Consider the following 14,274-nt stretch of genomic DNA (forward strand, 5'->3'; position numbering starts at 1 on the left):
AGTATTTGCCCTTGAACCCTGAAAAGATGTTTGGACCTCTGCTTTGTGGGGGTGCGTTTAAAGTAATGTGGCAGGGGAAGGGGCGCCAGGATAATGCATTAGAGAGGAGATAGAAGGTGCCCAGTGGACTGGGAGAGACAAAACATTTGATAGTGTCCTCTATGTCTTGTTACTCAGCTGGATATGTTCAAATTTTATTAAAACTTAACTGTATCCCTAACTGAACAAATATATGCATGGTGCTTAAGTACTGGCTGGGAGAAAAGGTGAGATTAAATCTCTTTTTCTTCATTTCAGGCTATAATTCCATGTGCAAATTGCATTTGCAAAGAAGACGGTTTTAAACCTGATATGATCTCAAGTTTCCACATCTAGATGCGACAGCTGCCATTCACAAAATGAAGCATCAGGAGCTGTCCAACACACAACCTGCATCTATTGTAATAAAGGAGGATTTTTGAAGATGTAACTGATTATTACAATTGCACTGCAACTGATGATTGGAAAAGAATCTGTTCAATAACTAGGACTTCAGGTAATACACGACAGAGTGAGAAAACGATTGCTATAGTTCCTCTGAATTTCTGTCTTTCTGAAAAGCAGATTTGCCTCTAAAATTCAATAGGGAGCATCAGTAAATCTTTAGAGATTTGCAGAAATGGTAAGATGATTTTTAATTTGACCATCGAAAAGGCAGAGACTTGCTGTCTTCTAATAAACTACTAATGTGCCTGCTCTGAACTGTATATACTGTAATATGTCCAGCTACAAAAGCGAGGCCTAAAATCATTGGACTGAGACTTTCAAAAGAGGTAGTTGATTTCTTATGCTGTACTCGTGGTTATAGTCAACATCTTTTGGAGTATGTCATCATGGCTAGATTCCGCAGAAAAATGTGGATCACTTTGCTACTTTTTCTTTTATTTGTTTTTTGTGTCATGATGGGCTTGAAGACCCTAAGACCTGAAGGAGCTGGGTTTGGAGATGGTGTAGGACTGGAATTATTGCCACAACTTCATCATCGAGCTGCTGCTCCTGGTGAGCACAAAGCCGGTCTCTCCAATATTGAAAAGTCAGCAGAAAGTGGAACTCCTCGTGATTCAAAAATGAATGGACATCATAGCGTGACGAAAAATGCACCCATGTCTGATGCAAAACTTGACCATTTTCCTTCAGTGAATTATGATTTGCATGCATTTTATTATACATGGTATGGCAATCAACAGTTTGATGGTAAATATATACACTGGAATCACCCACTGGTTCCCCACTGGGATCCTAAAATAGCGAGCAGTTATCCCAAAGGAAGGCACATTCCTCCTGAAGACATTGGTGCCAGTTTCTATCCTGAGCTAGGAGCTTACAGTTCCAGGGATCCTGCTGTTCTCAACGCACACATGAAACAACTCCAAGCAGCTGCAATAGGTAACATGATTATTATTGCATTGAAGTTGACGTTTAGCCCAACATTGTTGAGTGTAATTTAACCTGTTTGGTAGAATTGTTATTTTTCCTAATATAATTGTAAAAAAAAATTGTTGATTTTGATATCTTTTGCAAGTTTCTTTTCATACTCCCTTTTTGTAGCTCTTACTATCTGTTTTGTGACTCTTTGCTTTTCTTTGTATCTTTCCCATTCGGCAGGATCTGTTTTTTTTTTGCATTTTTGTATGCCCTTTTAGCTTAATGCTGTCTCTTGCCTCTTTCGTCATCCATGGCGCTCTCTTTTGGCATGTAGAGTTCTTGTTCCTCAATGGCATAAACTGGTTCTATATCACGTTAAATTCCTTTTTGAACATCTCCCACTGATCTTTTGCCGTTTTACCCATTAACAGATTTGCCCAGTTTACTGTGGGCAGTCTCTGTCTCATTCCATTGAAGTCGGCTTTACCTAAATCATAGAAATTTATGGCGCAGAAGGAGGCCATTCAACCCATTGTGTCTGCTGGCTGAAAAGAGCTATCCAGCCTAATCTCACTCTCCAGCTTTTGGTTTGTAGCCTCGTAGGTTACGGCACTTCAAGTGCATATCCAAGTACTTTTTAAATGTGATGAGCGTTTCTGCCTCTACCACCCTTTCAGGCAGTGAGTTCCTTAGTAGCTGTTTTGCATTTCTCCCTTTTATGATTGCTATTAGATAAATGTCACCCACCGTTAGGCTGTTAACTAAATCTGGCTCATTACTAAATCTAGCATGGCATGCCCCCTTGTTGATTCTAGGACATTGTTACAGAAAACTGTCCCGGACACACTCAAGAAATTCGCTACCTTTCTGACAGGTGCTAGTCTGCTTATCCCAATCTATATGAAAGTTAAAATTCCTATTAAAACCACTCTGCCTTTGCTACACGCTTGTCTAATCTCTGCATTTATACAATCTAGCACTTCACAGCTGTTACCAGAGGGCCTTTACACAACTCCCACTACAGTCTTATATCCTTTCATAAGAAATAGGCGCAGGTCATTTGGCCCCTCGAGCCTGCTCCGCCATTTAATGAGATCATGACTAATCCGATTTTGGCCTCCACTCCACTTTCCTGCCCCCTCCCCATAACCCTCGACTCCCCTGTTGCTCAAAAATCTGTCTCTCAGCCTTGAATATATTCAATGAATCAGCTTCCACAGCTCTCTGGGGTAAAAAATTCCAAAGATTCACAACCCTCAGCGAAGAAATTCATCCTCATCTGCCTTAAATGGGCAACCCCTTATTCTGAGATTATGCCCCCTTGTTCTAGATTCCCCCACGAGAGGAAACATCCTCTCAGCATCTACCTTGTCCAACCCCCTCAGAATCTTATATTTCAATAAGGTCATCTCTCATTCTTCTAAACTCCAATGAGTATAGACCCAACCTGCTCACCTTTCCTCATAAGACAACCCTTCCATCCCAGGAATCAACCTAGTGAACCTTCTCTGAACTGCCTCCAATGCAAGTATATCCCTCCTTAAATAAGAGGACCAAAACTGTACGCAGTACTCTAGGTTTGGTCTCACCAGTGCCCTGTACAGTTGTAGCAAGACTTCCCTACTTTTATACTCCATCCCCCTTGAAATAAAGGCCAACATTCCATTTGCCTTCCTAATTACTTGCTGCACCTGTATGTTAACCTTTTTTGTTTCATGTACGAGGACACCCAAATCCCTCTGTATGGCCGCATTCTGTAGTCTTTCTCCATTTAAATAATATTTTTCCTTTCTATTCCTACCAAAGTGGATAACTTCACATTTTCCCACATTATACTCCATCTGCCAAATTCTTGCCCACTCACTCAACCTATCTATATCCCTTTGCAGACTCTTTATGTCCCCCTCATAACTTGCTTTCCCACCTATCTTTGTATCATTCGCAAATTTGGCTACAATACACTCGCTTCCTTCATCTAAGTCATTAATATAGATTGAGAATAGTTGAGGCCCAAAGCACTGATCCCTTTGGCACCACACTAGTTACAGATTGCCATCCTGAAAATAACCCGTTTATCCCGATTCTCTGTTTTTTGTTAGTTAACCAATCCCCTCTCCAATCTAATATAATACCCCTAACACCATGAGCTCTTATGCAGTAATCTTTTATGTGACACCTTGTCGAATGCCTTTTGGAAATCCAAATACACTACATCTACTGGTTCCCCCCTTATCCACCCTGCTTGTTACCTCCTCAAAGAACTCTTAACAGATTTGTCAAACACTATTTCCCTTTCATACAATCAAACAGAGTCAGCATGGTTTTATTATGATTTTCTAAATGCCCTGCTACAATTGCCTTAATAATGGATTTGAGCATTTTGCTAATGACCAATGTTAGGCTAACTGGCCTATGGTTTCCTGCTTTCTATCTGTCTCCTTTTTTTTGAATAAGGGCATTACATTTGCAGTTTTCCAATCCGCTGGGACTTTTCCCAGAGTCAAGGGAATTTTGGAAGATTACAACCAATGCATCCACTATCTCTGTAGCCACTTCTTTTCAGACCCTAGGATGCAGGCCATCAGGTCCAGGGGACTTGTCAGCCTTTAGACCTATAAGTTTGCCTAGCACTTTTTCTCTAGTGATAGTGATTGTTTTAAGTTCCTCCCTCCCTTTACCCCTTGATTTTCTGCTATTACTAGGATGTTTTTAGTGTCCTCTACTGTGAAGACAGATACAAAATGTTTGTTCAATGCCTCTGCCATTTCCTTGCTTCCCATTATTATTTCCCCAGTCTTGTCCTCTGAGACCAATGTTTACTTTAGCTACTCTCTCCATTTTTATATACTTGTAGAAGCTCTTACTGTTTTTATATTTCTTGCTAGTTTACTCTCATAAGCTATTTTCTCCCTCTTTTTTGGTTATCCTTTGCTGGTTTCTAAAATTTTCCCAATCTTCTGGCCTACTACTAATCTTTGCAACATTGTATGCCTTTTCTTTTAATTTGATACCATCCTTAACTTCCTTGGCATGGTTTGTTCATGCTTCTCTTCGAGTCTTTCTTTCTCACTGAAATATATCTTTGTTGAGAGTCATGAAATATCTCTTTAAATGTCTACCACTGCTTTTCAACGTCTTACCTTCTAATCTATTTTCCCAGTCCACTTTAGCCAACTCTCTCCTCATACCTTTGTAATTGCCTTTATTTAAGTTTAATACTCTAGTTTCAGACCCAAGTTTCTCACCTTCAAACTGAATGTGGAATTCATCATGTTATGATCACTCTTCCCTAGAGGATCCTTTAATATGAGATCATTAATCCTGTTTCATTACACATTAGCAGATCTAAAATAGCCTGTTCCCTGGTCAGTTCCACAACGTATTGTTCCAAGAAACTGTCCCGGATACATGCTATGAATTCGTCCTCAAGGCTGCTTTTGCCAATTTGATTTTTCCAATCTATACAAAGATTAAGATCGCCCACAATTATTGCATACCTTTCTTACAAACCCCCATTATTTCTTGATTTATACTCTGTCCTATAGTGTAGCTACTGTTACGGGGCCTGTAGACTACTCCCACCAGTGCCGCCTTTCCCTTACTATTTCTTACCTCCACCCAAACTGATTCTGCATCTGGAACTTCCGAGCCAAAATAATTTCTCACCACTGCACTGATCTCATCCTTTATTAACAGAGCTACCTTGCCTCCTTTTCCTTTCTGTCTATCCTTCCGAAATGTCAAATACCCTTGAATATTCAGTTCCCAGCCTTGGTCACATTGCAACCACGTCTCTGATGGCTATTCAGTCATACCCATTTATTTCTATTTGTGCTGTCAATTCATCATTCTTATGAATGCTGCGTGCATTCAGATAAAGAGCCTTTAATTTTGTCTTTTTATCATTTTTCCCCCCTCTGACCTTATTTACTGGTGTACTCTTATGCTTGTACGCTCTGTCCCTTCCTGTCACTCTGGTTTTCATTGCCCATATCACTACCCTGCACTATTGCCCTGTCTTTTCTCTAACTTTCTAAATTTCTCTTCGCTTGAACCCTCCCCACACCCCCCCCCCCCACTGTTTAGTTTAAAGCACTATCTACAGCCCTAGTTATTCGATTTGCTAGGACACTGGCCCCAGCATGGTTTAAATGAAGGTAGTCCCAACGGAACAGCTCCCTCTTTCCCCAGTACTGGTGCCAGTGCCCCATGAATCGAAACCCATTTCTACCACACCAATCCTTGAGCCACGCATTCAACTCTCTGATCTTATTGACCCTATGCCAATTTGCTCGTGGCTCAGGTAGTAATCCACAGATTAATACCTTTGTGGTTCTGCTTTTTAACTTAGACCCTAGTTGCTCATGCTCCCTCAGCAGAACCTCTTGTCATTGGTTTCTACATGGACCACGACCACTGGATCCTTTCCCTCCCACTCCAAGTTCCTCTCCAGCCCTGAGGAGATGTCTTTAACCCTGGCACTGGGCAGGCAACGCAGCCTTTGTAACTCGTGCTCTAGGCTGCAGATAACAGTATCTATCCCCCTAACTATACTGTCTCCTACCACTACGATATTCCTTTTTACACCCCCCCACTTGAATGGCCCCCCTGTACCACGGTGCCGTGGTCAGTTTGCTCATCCTCCCTGCAGTCCCTGCTCTCGTCTAGACAGGCTGCAAGAACCTTGTAACTGTTGGACAAGTGCAAGGGCTGAGGCTCCTCGTGCTGGCTCCCCATACCTGCCTCGCTCGCAGCCGCACACTCCTGTCCCTGACCACGGGCCAAATCTGAAGTATTTAACCTAAGGGGTGTGACTGCCTCTTGGAACTAAGGCTGAGGAGGCGGAACGGCCGGGAAAATGGCAGAAACTGGGAGCGGGTACCAACCCCACCTCCGTGCCATCTTCCTGGGAGGCGGGTCCGAGTCGTGCAGGGACCCGCCTCCTCGAGGTGGGAAGGAAATTAGAGCCAATTAACTGCCTGTTAACAGGTAGTTAATGGGCAGTTTTGAGGCTTTTCCCCATTTTCCGCCTGCAATTGCAGACTTCCCGATGGCTGCGAGGCGCACAGTGGGTCTGCGGGGGTGAGAGGGGTCGAAATGTCAGCTGTTGAGGTGAGTGATGGGTGCAAGTGTGGACGGGCAAGTATGAGATGAGTGTAAAGTGTTGTAAAAAGTTTCTTTACCTTTGCTTCTTTCTGCAGGCTTCAACGGTTGAGGATCCTGAGGTGCCTCATCTCAATGGCAGAAATGACAGAATGGCTGCTGCATTCTCTGATTCAGCAGCCAGCTGCTTTCTGCTGAGGAGAGAGGTCTTGGTGAGCCTTTGTTCAAGGGCTCACCTTCGAACAGATTGTCAGTGTTTGACAGCTTTGAGAAGCAGTCAATGCTAACAATTCATCTGTCAAAATTTTTTCGACAGATGAAGCATCATACGCTGATGTCATCTGTCACTGGCTTTCTGTTAATTGGCCGGGGCGGGCTTAAGGCCAATCAAGGGAAAATAGCATGGGTTCGTCAGACGCCACTGGGGGCAGGACTAGAACCCGGAAGGCAGTAGTCCCGTCCCCAACTCGTCTTGGAGGACTCATAAAAATCAACATTTCATTGTGCAGTACACGTCTGCTGCATATATGACAAATAAAATTGAATTGAATTGAAAATCCAGCCCAAAGTGTCCAGGTAACTTCCTCCCTGATGTATAGCAATGTCTCCAGCTCATCAACTCTGAACTGAAGTTCCTTGAGCTGCCGACACTTATTGCAGATGTGTTCGTTGTGGATCACACTGGTGTCCACCAGCTCCGAGATGCCACAGCTGCACCACATCGCTTGCCTTGCCATCTCTATTGTATTTTTAATTAATTACGTCAATATCAATCAATTGTCTATAGATTTTACTCTAGGTAAACTAGGTTATAACCTTGTTTAACTTATTAAAATAAATTTAGGTAGTTATAAATGTCGTTATATGCTATAGGTCTTTACTGTAACTTGGCCCTCAGTCCTAAGAGAAAAGAAATACCACCAATCAACTATCTGCTTACCTGTTACATCACACTTTGATTTTTTTTGTTATTCTGCTCCAGTCTGCTGGCTCTCTTTCCTATTAATTCTACCCATAAAGTCTCCACTGCCTGCTTACCTCTCATTATATCCTCTCGTCATTGAAGTGATTTCATCCTTAATCACTAAGGCTACTCCTCCTCCTCCACCATTTTCCCTATCTTTCCTGTAAACCTTATAACCTGATATATTTAGTTCCCAGTTCTGACTTTTGCAGCCATGTCTCAGTAATGCCCTCCAATTTGAATTTGTGCCTGCAGTTCATTCAATTTATTCCTTATACTCGGTGCGTTTGTATAAAGAACGCTTACTTGGGCCACACACCCTAGCCTGTCCTTCAACTCTAATGTTTTACTCACATGTTTCTTATTTCTCTCTCCTAGTTTAATCACTTTACGTCTTTTAGTTTTCCCTTTACCTGTAGTGCCTAAAGAGCTATTTCTGACTACTGTTCTACTCTCCTCCCTTTCGTTTGTTTTTAGCTATTTGTACTACAATTTCCACCTGAGCCAGGCCTCTTTCTCCTCCCCCCCCCCCCCCCCCCCATTTACTAGTTTAAAGTCCTTGTGACCACCCTATTTATCCTTTCTGCTAGGACCCTGCTTCCAGACCAGTTCAGGTGGAGCCTGTCCCAGTGGCACAGTTCTTCCCTGTCCCAATACTGATTCCAGGGCCTCTTTCCCGCAGCACTCCTTTAGCCACGTGTTCATCTCCCTAATCAGCTTATTCCCTACGCCAGTTTGCACGTGGCTCAGGTAATAATCCAGAGATTCTAACCTTTGAGGTCCTGTTCTTTATTTTAGCTCCTAGTTCCTGGTACTTCTCTATGTTGTTGGTTTCAACATGGACCACAACGACTGGATCCCCCCACCACCACCAATATCCTTTCAAGCCGGTTTGAGATGTCCCTCTCCCTGGCACCAGGCCACATACCAAGTGGGACTCTCGATCTTGCTTACAAAGGATGTTATCTGCATTGTGCTTCCTCTCCTCCCTGCTTTGGACAGCCTCTTGCTCCAAAGTGCCATGGTCCACATTCCGGCTGTCCTTCCGACAGGTTTTATCCTGATCCTCACAGGTAGCAAGTACATTGTACCTGTTGAATAGGATCAATTTCTGTGGATCCTCATTCTTTCACCTGGGATCCCCTTACTCTGCACACTATTGGTCACACCAACCCCGTTCTGAAACTGCACCTCTCTACGAGGTGTGACCCAGGGTCTGGAGCAAACTGTCCAGATATTCTTCCCCCTCTCGTGCGAGTTTGGAGACACTCCGACACGTCAGATCAATGACTCTGAGCCGGAGTGATTCGAGGCGGAGATGTCTACTGCAGATGTGCTCACTTGACAGTCTTGCTGTCCAGAGTCCCACATACTGCAGTCCAGACACACAACCTTCCCTGCCATATCTTTAGTCTAGATTATTTATATCTACTTAAGTTTTTTTTTGTACACTAACTTGCACTAAAACACTGGGGGAAAATTTAAATGCCTCTATTAGACTATCTAAACTTAGCAGAAATAAACTTACGATTTGTCCCTGATCTGAAAGAAAGAAAGAAACACCCACCAGCTACTCGCCAATCAACTCCTTCCCTTGTGCTGACGTCACTTTAGGTTTTTTTACCCCTCTCCCTGACGCTCGCGCTCCCTCACCTCATGGGCTCTCCCGATTCTTGAACTAATTTATCAGATGCTAAAAAATACTAAATACACAAGTATAGTATATACACAAGCATATACATACTTAACCTATATACTTGCCTTAAACCTCTCTGATTCTGCTGCTCCTCTCTCTGTGTTGATTTAGATATGACGTCACTCTTTGAATTTTTCTCCCGCCTCTGCTTTGGTCTGTGCTCTGCTACACTGCCGCCGGGTTCCCACGCTGTTTTTAAATGCTCTGCTCTCCTGATGTGCTCTGCTGCACTGCCCAAATATCAAAGATTATGGGGTGATCTTATTAAGTTGTTTAGAATATTAAAATTTGATAGGGTAGATACAGAGTAACTATTTCCACTGGTGGGGGGAATCATGAACATGGGGATATAATCTTTAAATTAGAGCTGGGCCATTCAGGAGCTAAATCAGACGCACTCTTTCACACAAAGGGTAGTAGAAATCTGGAACACTCTCCCTCAAAAGACTGGATGCTAGAACAGTTGGAGCTTTCAAGATTAATGGATTTTTATTAGTAAGGGTATCAAGGGATAAGGAGCAAAGGCAGATAAATGGAGTTGCGGTACAGATCAACCATGATCTAATTGAATGGCAGAGCAGGCTCGAGGGGCTGAATGGCCTACTCTTGTTCCTTACGTTCCTCAGAGAATGCTTTAAAAATACTGCAGCGATGGGGAAATAGTGGAATCATTATACTGTCAAATGCAGAGCATGAGAACATCAGGTTCCACCAATTAATTTTCTCAGTTTTCATGAGTCAGCCAAGGCTGCACCAGTTCAGGCTCCTGCAATGTTCTTGAACTAGTGCCAATCTCTGCAGTTGATTGTTAATTAAAAATTGTTTTTTGATGGAAAAAAATCAAATTATTCTGTAGTGTGAACTAATCTATTTAAATAAAGCAGCACAAGAGGTGTTTTTAAATTTGAAATAAGTGTATTCAAATTAAGGAACTTTGAATTAAGAGTAGACTGTCAGCCACAGTGTGATATACTGTTTCAGATATGGTGGACTCTTAGATATCTAGGTTCCTGAAGCTATTAAAAGGTGGTGATAAAGGTGCTCTCTTGAATTGAGTGAGGAAGAGGATATAAATGAACAATGTCTGGTAAAAAAAGTCTCCTTGTTCTCCTTTATGATCATTCAGTGTAAACTTCCAGTCTATGTAAATTGTCAGCAAAGCTAATCAAATACTTGATGCATTTTGATATTTATCCCAAGTGGAACAGGCTAAACTTGGATAGATTAGTGATGAGATCACACTTGAAATGATGTTTCCTCTACCTTCAAAGAAGCATAGACGCAAAGCAGAAGGTTCAGAGATCCTGGGACTTGGAGCTGTAGGTAATGAGGAGGAACGGAGAGCTGAGTTTCTTTTCATTAGAGAAAAGAAGATTGTAGTGCAGACATGTTTCCGCTTTTTAAAATGATGAGGCATAGATGATATAAAGGCCCTTTCTAGCTAGGGCATGGTGCTTTATTATGCTGAAACTATGGCCTAAAATGCTTTTGTGGAGACAATTAGAATAATAAATGTAATGTTATCAGATTTCTGGTGTGTTGATACCGATAAAAGGAAAATCGCACTTGACCTGATGCACTTTAAGTTGTGCCAGCATCCTTTTTGCATGATAATCTTATACCTCGAATTACTTCTCCACTTCCCACTATAGACCTTAATGTTATAGCACTCAAAATGCTATCTCTATACCTAACCCAAGTTATATATTTATGAATGGAAGAATAAAATCTATAATTTTACTATTGGGAATATACCATGAAAATGTCACACCAACCATTATGCTTTACTGACATCGTAGTGACGATACTGAAGTGTTTTTTTTAATTAGCAGCTATTGTACTAGATTCTAGGCACTATTAGAGATTTTTTAACAGCAGGGATGTGTTAGGGCACAATTAGCCAACAGGTTTTAACCAAATGATTTTACACATGGATACACCTAATGTAGGTATTAGATTGAGGATGTGGGGAAGTCCTATTATGTCCACTAAATGGTTGAATGTTCTTGCTGCATAATAAATATATTACAGCATTAGAGCCACTCATTGATCAAATGTTTTGTGGCACCCAAAACATTTTCTAATTCTGTGCTTCATTTTTATTTTTAAGATTGGGTTATGTTTGTGCTACAGGATTATGTTCTGTATAAATGACTCAAATCTCTGAAACGGTCTGTGTCATCATCGTATATCAGAAGGAAGTGCTTGATTGCGCTTAATGAGAATAAGTTAATGCTATATCCATTGGATCTAGTGAACTGAGTCATGCATAGAATTACTTGGTGTGTAGCAATATTCTGGAATGAGTTTGGCAGTGCTACTGTTTTATCTGATTATGTACAATTAGGACTGTACTGTTAACAATGTCTTTCTGTTCATTGCAACTATATAGGTGTGTTGGCCCTGTCCTGGTATCCACCTGGATTGTCTGATGAGAATGGTGAACCTACAGAAGATCTAGTACCAGTCATTCTAGAAGCTGCACATAAATATCAATTAAAGGTATTTTTACAAGTGAAGTTTCTAGTGGTAGGAATAAAACACTTTTACTTCTCAACTATCTGTATCCATTGTCCTCATACAAAGCTAACTGTTGTAGAGAATTCAGAAGAAAGCTGAAACACCATACTCATTAGCAGATGAGTACTGTCTGTGCAAATACGTTGCCGTGTCTGCCCTCAAAACAACAGTGACTACATTTCAAAAGCAATTCATTGGCTTTGAATTGCTTTGGCACATCCTGAGAACATGCATTACACGATGCAAATACAAGGTTTCTTTTAGCAAATATATATAAATCCAACAAACACTTACATTTATATATGGCCTTTGTAGCTAAACATCCCAAAGCAGTTCAGAGGTATGAGGAAAACAGATGCAGAAACAAAGGAGGAGAGATTAGGAGAGGTGACCTAAAGCTAGGTCAAAAGGTGTTTTTTGGTTAAGGGATGAGAAGGGGGTGAATTCTAGAGAGTGGAACATAAGTGACTGAAGATGAGGTTGCTGGTGGTGGGAGGAAGGGAAGTGAAGATGCCTAAGAGACCTGAATCAGCAATGGTGAGTTTAAGGTCTGGGGGGGATGGGGTTTGTAGGCTGGAACAGGTTTTGGTTGGGGTGGGGGGGGGGGGGAAACCAGGAGCCAATGGCCAGCACGAAGTGGGACAAGAATAGAGTTCTTGTTTTGGCAGAGTTTTGTATAAACTTAAGCTTATGAAAGGTCTAATGGGGAGGGCAATGTTGCAGCGATGGAAATGGGCAGATTTTGTGATGAAACAGACATTGGGTCAGGAACTCAGCCTGGGATCAAAACAGTATGGTTCACCCTAAGATGGTGGCTGTGAAGGGGAATGGAGTTACTGGCAAAGGAACCAAGTTTTTGCTGGGTAAGGGGCAAAGTAAATGGCTTTGGGTTCCCAATGTTCAACTGGAGGAAGTTCAGACTTGTCCAAGGCTGGATGTTGGAGAAGCAGTCTGACTGCACAGAGATAGTCAAGAGAAGTGGTCGAAAGCTAGACTTTGGTGTTATCTTTGTATTTGTGGAAGATGATCCCATGTATGTAGAATTGAAGAGAAAAGAGGCCAAAGATGGATTCTTTGGCATTCTGAAGGTGACGATGTGAGGACAGTAGAGAAGCTGTTAGTAGAGCTGCTCTGGCTACGTTTGGGTAGGTAAGATTGATCCAAGTGAGTGCAGTTCCATGGAGCAAGGCAATGGACGACAGTCGTCGGTGGAGAGTGCTGTGGTTAACTTTGTTGAACGCAGCCGAGAGGATGAGTAATAAAGCATCACAACCACGAGAATGTTGTTTGTGACTTTGGTTATTGTTTTGATGATGTGGGAGGGGCGAAAGCTGGATTGGAGGGATTCAGACGGGAGATCATGGGCGAGATAAGCACAGAACTGAAAGAAAGATTTACATTTATACAGCGCCTTTCACGTCCACCGGATGTCCCAAAGCGCTTTACAGCCAGTGAACTATTTTTGAAGTGTAGTCACTGTTCTAATGTAGGAAACTGGGAGGAAACAGGTTGAAGGACCTTGCAGTGGAAAGGGAGGTTGGGGTAGTAATTAGCATGGACAGAGGGTTTTTTGAAGTCCTTAATGTTAGCTGCTCTTTTCCCACAGCCCTGAATTTTTCCTTTTCATGTATATATTCAATTCCCTTTTGAAAGTTACGATTGAATCTGCTTCCACCACTCTTTCAGGCAGTGCGTTCCAGATCATCATCTGTGTATAAAAAATTTTTTTTTTTTAAATTATCCTCCTCTGATTCTTTTGCCAATTACCTTTAAATCTGTGTCCTCTGGTTATCAGCCTCCTGCTAGTGAAAACAATTTCTCCTTATCTCATGCATCAAAACTCTTCATAATTTTGAATACCTTAAATCTCCTTTAAACCTTCCCTGCTCTAATAAGATTTTTTTTTGTACTTGGACTGACTTACAGCATGTGGCAGCTGCTTTTTTGAAAACCATAACAGTAGTTGACATTTTATACAGAAAATATTAGATTCTTGGGAACGATTACAAGGTAGTAATCTAATCTGAGGGATTCATACAACATCATAAACCACAGGAGTGACGTTTGAGCTGTTTAGAACTGTTATCTGAACCTTGAGATTAGATTGCTACCTAGAATTTGCTTACTCCAGGGAATTTATGTTGTGATTTTTATTTAGCTTTTGGCTTATTTTTTATACTGATGAGAACAATCGAGCACAAAAATAACATTTGTCCCATCCCTCTAGTTCTCTAACTCCCAGCCTAGCATCCAACTGAATGTTGAATATTCTTAGTTTTTTTTTTTGTCTTGACTACCCTACCTGGCCGACTATTCTAAACATTGTTAGCCTTTGAGTAAAAATATTCTTTTATCTACTTTTATGCTTACTTTTCACTAATTTAAATTTGTCTTCTCTCCTGCAAGCCTAAAGTAATATGTACTTGTCCATAAGATTTTCTCCCCACCCCACAACTACCCGCACACACTTACTCTTTCAAAGTGTAAGAGTGGGTGGATGGGGGCCAAATGTTACACTCAAAGGAGTTTGAACATTTTTTTTGTTGGTGCTTAGATTGGATATTTTTGTGATGGTTGGTTATATCTT

The 14,274-nt window shown here is 41.6% G+C and overlaps 1 protein-coding gene across 1 annotated transcript in view; it reads left to right on the forward strand.

Annotated features, from left to right (window-relative positions):
• LOC147112792 (glycoprotein endo-alpha-1,2-mannosidase-like) overlaps window positions 1-14,274 on the forward strand; it is a 31,963-nt gene that overhangs the window by 3,999 nt on the left and 13,690 nt on the right. The window contains exons 2-3 of the mRNA XM_085997416.1: window positions 298-1,425; window positions 11,560-11,669. Coding sequence (XP_085853542.1) covers window positions 873-1,425; window positions 11,560-11,669 — 663 coding nt within the window. The 5' untranslated portion in view covers window positions 298-872. The remainder of the gene's footprint in view (window positions 1-297; window positions 1,426-11,559; window positions 11,670-14,274) is intronic.

This window comes from Somniosus microcephalus, chromosome 9 (genome assembly GCF_052327205.1).
Source record: "Somniosus microcephalus isolate GS21.2 chromosome 9, FLI_Smic_1.0, whole genome shotgun sequence".
In the NCBI taxonomy this organism is placed as follows: domain Eukaryota; kingdom Metazoa; phylum Chordata; class Chondrichthyes; order Squaliformes; family Somniosidae; genus Somniosus; species Somniosus microcephalus.